Source organism: Coloeus monedula (assembly GCF_965178545.1).
Source record: "Coloeus monedula genome assembly, chromosome: 36".
NCBI classification, from domain to species: domain Eukaryota; kingdom Metazoa; phylum Chordata; class Aves; order Passeriformes; family Corvidae; genus Coloeus; species Coloeus monedula.
The window spans coordinates 890,546-899,888 of record NC_138816.1 but is presented as its reverse complement, the minus strand read 5'-3'; the positions used below and the strand labels follow the sequence as shown (position 1 = coordinate 899,888).

General features: G+C 65.0%; 2 protein-coding genes across 2 annotated transcripts in view; one reads left to right on the top strand and one right to left on the bottom strand.

Annotated features, from left to right (window-relative positions):
• Positions 1-414: 414 nt before the first annotated feature.
• Positions 415-7,271, bottom strand: CUTA (cutA divalent cation tolerance homolog). The gene is made up of 7 exons (XM_082300001.1): positions 7,217-7,271; positions 5,318-5,350; positions 3,769-3,968; positions 3,308-3,367; positions 3,079-3,124; positions 1,758-1,807; positions 415-641 (listed from the first exon to the last, which is right to left on the bottom strand). The coding sequence occupies exons 2-7, from the start codon at positions 5,333-5,335 to the stop codon at positions 542-544; spliced, it is 474 nt and encodes a 157-aa protein (XP_082156127.1). The 5' UTR covers positions 5,336-5,350; positions 7,217-7,271; the 3' UTR covers positions 415-541.
• A 479-nt stretch (positions 7,272-7,750) lies between these two features.
• SYNGAP1 (synaptic Ras GTPase activating protein 1) overlaps positions 7,751-9,343 on the top strand; it is a gene marked incomplete at its 3' end in the record, with an annotated part of 46,847 nt that continues 45,254 nt past the window's right edge. Inside the window, exon 1 of the mRNA XM_082300013.1 lies at positions 7,751-7,841. Coding sequence (XP_082156139.1) covers positions 7,820-7,841 — 22 coding nt within the window. The 5' untranslated portion in view covers positions 7,751-7,819. The remainder of the gene's footprint in view (positions 7,842-9,343) is intronic.

Sequence of the window (9,343 nt, the reverse complement as noted above, 5' to 3'; positions counted from 1 at the left end):
CCCCCCAAATTTAGGGTCCCCCTCCCCTTTAAATTTTGGGGTCCCCCCCAATTTCGGGGTCCCCCTCCCCCCCCCTTTTTCTCCTTCTCCATTTTTGGGGTTTCTCCCCCAAATTTTGCTGGTCCTCCCCTCCCCCCATTTTCCTCCCCCAAATTTTGGGGTCCCCCCCTTCATTCCCCCCCTGGTTAAATTTTGGGGTTCCCCCTTTTTCCCCTCCCAATTTTGGGCACCTCCCCCCAAATTTTGGGGTCTCCTCCCCTTTCTCCCTCCCCAAATTTTGGGCTCCCCCCTTTCCATCCCCCCCTTTTTGGGCTCCCCCATTTCTCCCTCCCCCCAAATTTCTCCCTCCCTCCCGCACCCCCAATTTTGGGGTCCCCCCCCCCCCCCAAAAAAAAATCCACGCCCCCTCCCAAATTCCGGGGTTTATTCTCCTCTTTATTCCCCAAATTCGGGGCTCCCCCCGCGGGGTTTTGGGGTCCCCTGAGCTTCGAGGGCTCCCCCCGGGATTTGGGGGATTTGGGGGCCCCCCCAAATTGGGGGCTCAGGGGGGGACGGCGTCGCCCACCCAGCGCAGGTAGGGGAGGTTGCCCTGGGCCACCGGCAGCGCCACCACCTCGGGGACCTCGTAGGGGTGATGGGACCTGGGGGGGACCCCAAAAACCCCCCCCGGTCACCCCCAAATCCTGGGGAAAACCCCAAATCCCGGAAAAGCACAAAATCCCGGGAAAAACCCCCAAAACAACCCCAGAATCCCCCCCAAAACCAACCCCAAAATCCCGGGAAAAAGCCCAAAATCCCAGGAAAAACCCCCAAATCCCCCCAAAACAACCCCAAAATCCTGGGAAAAAACCCCAAATCCTGGGAAAGCACAAAATCCTGGGAAAACCCCCAAAATCCCCAGAAAAACTCCAAATTCTGGGAAAGCCCAAAATCCCAGGAAAACCCCCAAAATCCTGAGAAAACCCCAAAATCCTGGAAAAGCACAAAATCCCGGGAAAAACCCCCAAAACAACCCCAAAATTCCCCCAAAACCAACCCCAAAATCCCCCCAAAACCAACCCCAAAATCCCAGGAAAAACCCCAAAATCCCCCCAAAACACTCCCAAATCCTGGGAAAAAAACCCAAAATCCCTCAAAACAACCCCAAAATCCCCCCCATAAACTGCCCTGGGACCCCTCCAATCCCCCCAGAATCCTCAAAATCCCCCCAAAATCTCCCCCAAATCCCCTCTGGGACCACCCCAAACTCCCCCAGGACCCCTGAGATCCCCCTGGGCCCCCCCAAAACCCCCCTGGGAGCCCCAAAATTCCCCCAAAACCCCTCTGGGAGCCCCAAAATTCCCCCCAAACCCCTCTGGGAGCCCCAAAATCCCCCCAAATCCCCCCAAAATCCCCTCTGGGAGCCTCCAAAATTCCCCAAAACCCCCCCAAATCACCTCTGGGAGCCCCAAAATTCCCCAAAACCCCCCCAAATCACCTCTGGGAGCCCCAAAATTCCCCAAAACCCCCCCAAATCACCTCTGGGAGCCCCAAAATTCCCCAAAATCCCCCCAGATCACCTCTGGGAGCCCCAAAATTCCCCAAAACCCCCCCAAATCACCTCTGGGAGCCCCAAAATTCCCCAAAACCCCCCCAAATCACCTCTGGGAGCCCCAAAATTCCCCAAAATCCCCCCAAATCACCTCTGGGAACCCCAAAATTCCCCCAAATCCCCCCAAATCACCTCTGGGAGCCCCAAAATCGCCCCAAATCCTCACCGGATGAACTCGGTCAGCGCCGGCACTCGGGAGCTGCGGGTCTTGATCATCTGGGGGACACAGGGGACACCTTGGGGACATTGGGGACACCCTGGGGGCACCTTGGGGACATTGGGGACACCTTGGGGACACCCTGAGGGCACCTTGGGGCCCTCAGAGACACTTGGGGACACCTTGGGGACACCTTGGGGACATTGGGGACACCTTGGGGACACCCTGTGGACACCCTGGGGACACTTTGGGACCATCAGTGACACTTGGGGACATTGGGGACACCCCAGGGACACCTTGGGGACGTTGGAGGGGACCTCGGGGACACCCCCCAGGACACTTCAGGGATGTTGGGAGACCTTGGGGACACCTCGGGGACATTGAGGGGGACATCAGGGACACCCCAGGGACACCTTGGGGACACCCCAGGGACGGGGGGGGGGGCACTGGGGACACCCCCGGGGGGACCTTGAGGACATCTCGAGGACACTGGGGACACCCTGGGGACACCACGGGGACACCCTGGGGACGCTGGGGACACCAAAAGCACCTTGGGGACACTGCGGTGACACCCTGAGAGCACCCTGGGGACACCACTGGGGACACCCTGGGGACACCCTGGGGACTCTGAGAGCACCCTGGGGACACCACTGGGACACTGGGGACACCCTGGGGACACCTTGGGGACATTGGGGACACCCTGGGGACTCTGAGAGCACCCTGGGGACACCCTGGGGACACCTTGGGGACATTGGGGACACCCTGGGGACTCTGAGAGCACTCTGGGGACACCCTGGGGACATTGGGGACACCCTGGGGACTCTGAGAGCACTCTGGGGACACCCTGGGGACATTGGGGACACCCTGGGGACTCTGAGAGCACTCTGGGGACACCCTGGGGACACCTTGGGGACATTGGGGACACCCTGGGGACTCTGAGAGCACTCTGGGGACACCCTGGGGACATTGGGGACACCCTGGGGACTCTGAGAGCACTCTGGGGACACCCTGGGGACATTGGGGACACCCTGGGGACTCTGAGAGCACTCTGGGGACACCCTGGGGACATTGGGGACACCCTGGGGACACTACAGTGACACTGGGGACACCACTGGGACACTGGGGACACCCTGGGGACACTGGGGACACCCTGGGGACACCTTGGGGACATTGGGGACACCCTGGGGACTCTGAGAGCACCCTGGGGACACCTTGGGGACACCCTGGGGACACTACAGTGACACTGGGGACACCACTGGGACACTGGGGACACCCTGGGGACCTTGGGGACACCCTGGGGACATTCAGGGACCTTGGGGACAGCGCTCACCAGCAGGACCTCGCTGTCCTCCTCCAGCTTCCCCTGCCACGTGTACCTGGGGGGACATCGGGGGTGGCACCTCCCTGTGCCCCCCCTGCCACCCCCCAATGTCCCCCCCAATGTCCCCAATGTCCCCCTGCCACCCCCACTCCCCGATGTCCCCAATCCTTCCCAATGTCCCCCCCGATGTCCCCAATGTCCCCCCCGATGTCCCCCCCGTGTCCCCTGTGCCACTCACACCGAGGTGACCCCGGGCAGGACGTTCACGCAGGCGGCCAAACGCTGCTGCACCAGAGCCCTGGGACGGGGACGGGGACAGGGACAGTGTCACCCCCTGACAGGGACAGTGTCACCCCCTGACAGGGACAGTGTCACCTCCTGTCACCCCCTGGGACAGGGACAGGAACAGGGACAAGCACGGGGACAGGGACACCCCCTGTCACCCCTTGGGGACAGTGCCACCCACCACCTCTCAGTGCCACCCTGGGGCACAGTGCCACCCCAGTGCCACCCCTGGCAGGGCACGGTGCCACTCCAGTGCCACCCTTGGGGACAATGCCACCCCCCTGTCACCTCTCCCTGCCACCCCAGTGCCCCCCCAGTGCCACCCCTGGGGACAGTGCCACCCCGGCAGGTGACAGTGCCACCCCAGTGCCCCCCAGTGCCCCCCAGTGCCCCGTGGCGTCCCCGCGGTGTCACCTGGCCAGCTCGGTGGCCACGCTGCTGTTGGGGCAGGTGACGAAGGCGGCCGAGACGCTGCCGGGGACGTACCCGGGGTCCCCCCCGGTGCCACCCCCGGTGCCGCCCCCGGTGCCGTCCCCGTCCCCCGGCGCCATCCCCGCGGCCGCCATGGGCAGCAGCCTCCGGCCCGGCCCCGGCAGCAGCAGCAGCGTCAGCGCCTGTCGCGACAGGAGGCGCGCGTCGCGATAGAGCCGCGATGGAGCCGCGATGGAGCCGCGATGGAGCCGCGATGGAGCCGCGATGGAGCCGCGATGGAGCCGCGATGGAGCCGCGATAGCGCCGCGATAGAGCCGCGATGGAGCCGCGACGGCGCCGCGATAGAGCCGCGATGGAGCCGCGATGGAGCCGCGATAGAGCAGCGATAGAGCCGCGATAGAGCCGCGATAGAGCCGCGATGGAGCCGCGATGGAGCCGCGATGGAGCCGCGATAGAGCCGCGATAGCGTCGCGATAGAGCCGCGATAGAGCCGCGATAGAGCCGCGATAGAGCCGCGATGGAGCCGCGATGGAGCCGCGATGGAGCCGCGATGGAGCCGCGATAGAGCCGCGATAGAGCCGCGATGGAGCCGCGATGGAGCCGCGATGGAGCCGCGATAGAGCCGCGATGGAGCCGCGATAGAGCCGCGATGGAGCCGCGATGGAGCCGCGATGGCGCCGCGATGGAGCCGCGATGGAGCCGCGATAGAGCCGCGATGGAGCCGCGATAGAGCCGCGATGGAGCCGCGATAGAGCCGCGATGGAGCCGCGATGGAGCCGCGATAGCGCCGCGATGGAGCCGCGATGGAGCCGCGATAGAACCGCGATAGAGCCGCGATGGAGCCGCGATGGAGCCGCGATAGAGCCGCGATGGAGCCGCGATGGAGCCGCGATGGAGCCGCGATAGCGCCGCGATGGAGCCGCGATAGAGCCGCGATAGAGCCGCGATGGAGCCGCGATAGAGCCGCGATAGAGCCGCGATAGAGCCGCGATGGAGTCGCGATAGCGCCGCGATAGAGCCGCGATGGAGCCACGATAGAGCCGCGATGGAGCCGCGACGGAGCCGCGATGGAGCCGCGATGGAGCCACGATGGAGCCGCGATAGAGCCGCGATGGAGCCGCGATGGAGCCACGATAGAGCCGCGATGGAGCCGCGACGGAGCCGCGATGGAGCCGCGATGGAGCCGCGATAGCGCCGCGATGGAGCCGCGATGGAGCCGCGATAGTGCGTCACAACGCCCACCCTATCGCGATAGCCACATCACGATATCCCCCTATCGCGATAGCTGTGTCACGATATCCCCCTATCGCGACAGTCACATCACGATATCCCCTCTATCGCGACAGCCGCGTCACAACACCCACCCTATCGCGACAGCTGCATCGCGACGCGCCCTTATCGCGACAGCTGTGTCACGATACGCCCTCTATCCCGACAGCTGCATCGCGGTATCCCCTATCCCGACAGCCGTGTCGCGATATCCCCCTCCCATATCGCGATACCCCTCCCATGTCGCGACAGAGGCACTCACAGCCCAGGCCGCTCGCATCGGCTGCGTCACCTCCTGGAGGGGGGGGGGGAGGGGACGGGGGAGGGGGGTGAGACCCCAAAGCGACCCAAAAAAAGGACCCCAGCCCCAAAATCACCCCAAAAACCCCCAAAGTGACCCCAAAACCCCCCCAGCCCCAAAATCATCCCAAAAGCACCCCAAAACTCCCCCCAAAATCACCCCAAACCCCCCAAAGTGACCCCAAAATCCCCCCAGCCCCAAAACCCCCAAAGTGACCCCAAAAATCGACCCCAGCCCCAAAATCGCCCCAAAATCACCCCAAAACCCCCCAAAGTGACCCCAAAATCCCCCCAGCCCCAAAACCCCCGCAAAACCCCCAAAGTGACCCCAAAAATCGACCCCAGCCCCAAAATCATCCCAAAATCGCTCCCAAAACCCGCAAAGTGACCCCAAAACTCCCCCAGCCCCAAAATCATCCCAAAATCGCCCCAAAATCATCCCAAAATCACCCCAACCCCCCAAAGTGACCCCAAAATCCCCCCAGCCCCAAAACCCCCAAAGTGACCCCAAAAATCGACCCCAGCCCCAAAATCGCCCCAAAATCACCCCAAAACCCCCCAAAGTGACCCCAAAATCCCCCCAGCCCCAAAACCCTCAAAGTGACCCCAAAAATCGCCCCCCAGCCCCAAAATCGCCCCAAAATCACCCCAAACCCCCCAAAGTGACCCCAAAATCCCCCCAGCCCCAAAACCCCGCAAAACCCCCAAAGTGACCCCAAAACTCCCCCAGCCCCAAAATCATCCCAAAATCGCCCCAAAATCATCCCAAAATCACCCCAACCCCCCAAAGTGACCCCAAAATCCCCCCAGCCCCAAAACCCCCAAAGTGACCCCAAAATCCCCCCAGCCCCAAAACCCCCCCAAAACCCCCAAAGTGACCCCAAAAATCGCCCCCAGCCCCAAAATCGCCCCAAAACCCCCCCAATCACCCCAAAACCCCCAAAGTGACCCCAAAACTCCCCCAGCCCTAAAATCGCCCCAACTCCCCCCAAATTACCCCCCAAACCCCCCAAAGTGACCCCAAAACCCCCGAAGTGACCCCAAAATCGCTCCCAAACCCCCCCCAGACGCCCTAAAGTGACCCCAGAACCCCATATCGCCCCAAAACCCCCCAAAGTGAGCCCAAAAATCGACCCCAGCCCCAAAATCATCCCAAAATCGCTCCCAAAACCCGCAAAGTGACCCCAAAACTCCCCCAGCCCCAAAATCATCCCAAAATCGCCCCAAAATCATCCCAAAATCACCCCAAACCCCCCAAAGTGACCCCAAAATCGCCCCCCAGCCCCAAAATCATCCAAAATCGCCCCAATCCCCCCAAAATCACCCCAAACCGACCCCAAAATCCCCCCAGCCCCAAAATCATCCCAAAATCGCCCCAACCCCCCCAAACTGACCCCAAAATCGCCCCCCAGCCCCAAAATCGCCCCAAAGCCCCCCAAAATCACCCCAAAATCACCCCAAAACCCCCAACCCCGCCCCCAAATCGCCCCCAGCCCCAGGCCCCGCCCCCTCCCCAAACCCGACCCCAAGACCGCCCCCCCAACGCCGCCCCCTCCCCAAAATCAGCCCCCGGAACCCCCCCCGGGACCCGCCCCCTCCCCAAATTCACCCCAAATTCACCCCAAATTCACCCCAAATTCACCCATAAATCCCCTCCCCCCCCTCGCCCCCTCCCCAAATTCACCCCAACCCCCCCCCCCAAGCCCCTCCCCCCCCATCAGCCCCTCCCGGGGGTCCCCGGGACCCGGAGCCGCCCCCCGGCCTCGCCCCCTCCCCGAACTCGCCCCGAACTCGCCCCGAACTCGCCCGAACTCGCCCCCTCCCAAAATCCCCCCTCCCCCCCGCCCCTCCCCCCCCTCACCGCTCCCCGCGCGCCGCTCGCGCCGCCGCCGCCCCCACGTGACCCTCGGGGCCCCGCCCCCGCCCGTGACGTCACCGCCGCCGCCGGAAGCGGCCGGGGGTGGAGAGGGGGGGGGAGGGGGGAGTCCCCACCCCCCCCAAAAGCGCCTTCCCCTCCCCCCCTCCCCCCCCCAGCTCCCTCCCCGGCCCCTCCCCCACCCCCCCTTCCCTCCCCCTCCCCCCCCCCCGGCCGGGGCTCCCTCGGCTCGCCCCTCCCCCATCTTGGCCCCTCCCCCACCTTGACCCCTCCCCCACCTTGGCCCCTCCCCCACCTTGGCCCCTCCCCCATTCCCGGCCCCTCCCCCTCCCCCCTTCATTCCTGGCCCCTCCCCCCCCATTGTGGCCCCGCCCCTCCCCCCACGTGGCCCCTCCCCCCACAAACCCCTCCCCCCATTTCCGGCCCCTCCCCCTCCCCAGGCCCCTCCTTCCCTCCCCCCCCCCTCCCTTCCCACCCTCCCCCCCCCCCATTTTCGGGTCCTCCCCCCCTCCCCCTCCCCCTCGCCCCTCCCCCCCGCCCCTCCCCCCGCCCCTCCCCCCGCCGGGGGTGTCGCGCGCCGGTGGCACCATGTCCTATGTCCCCTTCCGAGGTACGGGGGGGGCACTGGGAGCACTGGGAGCACTGGGAGCCGCGCGGGGGCGAGCACTGGGCAAACTGGGAGCGGCGCCGGGGCCGCCGGGGCGAGCGCTGGGCAAACTGGGAGCGGGGGAGGCGAGCACTGGGAGGACTGGGAGCGCTGCTGGGGCCGGGGGTGGCTTTACTGGGCAGACTGGGAGCGGGGGAGGCGAGCACTGGGCGGACTGGGAGCGGCACTGGGGCCGGCGGGGCTCCGACTGGGCGGACTGGGAGCGGCACTGGGGCCGGGGGTGGCTTTACTGGGCAAACTGGGAGCGGGGGAGGCGAGCACTGGGCAGACTGGGAGCGCTACTGGGGCCGGCAGAGGCTTTACTGGGCAGACTGGGAGCGGGGGAGGCTCGGACTGGGGATACTGGGAGCGGGGGAGGCTGGGACTGGGAGCGGGGGATGCTGTGACCGGGGATACTGGGAGCGGGGGAGGCTCGGACTGGGCAGACTGGGAGCGGGGGAGGCCGGTACTGGGGATACTGGGAGCGGGGGAGGCCGGTACTGGGAGCGGGGGAGGCCGGTACTGGGGATACTGGGAGCGGGGGAGGCTGTGACTGGGGATACTGGGGCCGTGGGTGGCTGGGACTGGGCGTACTGGGAGCGGGGGAGGCTGGGACTGGGCAGTCTGGAAGCGGAGGATGCCGGTACTGGGCGTACTGGGAGCGGGGGAGGCTCTTACTGGGGATACTGGGACTGGGGGAGGCTGTCAGTGGAGATACTGGTGCGGGGGATGCTGGTACTGGGGATACTGGGACCGATACTGGGGCCGGGGTGGCTGTTACTGGGCATACTGGGTGTGGGGGATGCTGGTACTGGGGATACTGGGATTGATACTGGTGCGGGGGATGCTGGTACTGGGCATACTGGGACCGATACTGGGACTGTGGGGGCTCAGACTGGGGCCGGGGGTGGCTGTTACTGGGCATACTGGGAGCAGAGGATGCTGTTACTGGGCATACTGGGAGCCGGGGGTGGCTGTTACTGGGCGTACTGGGAGCAGAGGATGCTGTTACTGGGCATACTGGGAGCAGGAGCGGCTGTTACTGGGCATACTGGGAGCCGGGGGTGGCTGTTACTGGGCATACTGGGAGCAGGGGAGGCTCGTACTGGGCAGATTGGAACCGCTACTGGGGGGGACTGGAGCCGGGGCAGCTCTTACTGGGGATACTGGGACCAGTGCGGGGGCCGGGGCAGTTCTTACTGGGGATACTGGGACCAGTGCAGGGGCCAGGGCAGCTCTTACTGGGGATACTGGGAGCAGGGGCCTTGTACTGGGAATACTGGGATTGGTACTGAAGGATACTGGTATCCGGTGATGCTGTTACTGGGCATACTGGGACCGGGGGAGGCTGTTACTGGGCATACTGGGAGCTGGGGGAGGCTGTTACTGGGGATACTGGTATCCAGTGATGCTGTTACTGGGCATACTGGGACCGGGGGAGGCTGTTACTGGGCATACTGGGAGCT

Excerpts from the sequence above, each read along its gene's own strand:
- CUTA (XM_082300001.1), bottom strand. Across the intron at positions 3,125-3,307 it reads CTGCCCGGGGTCACCTCGGT|GTACACGTGGCAGGGGAAGC; the intron begins GTGAGTGGCACA and ends ATGTCCCCCCAG. Across the intron at positions 1,808-3,078 it reads AGGACAGCGAGGTCCTGCTG|ATGATCAAGACCCGCAGCTC; the intron begins GTGAGCGCTGTC and ends TGTGTCCCCCAG.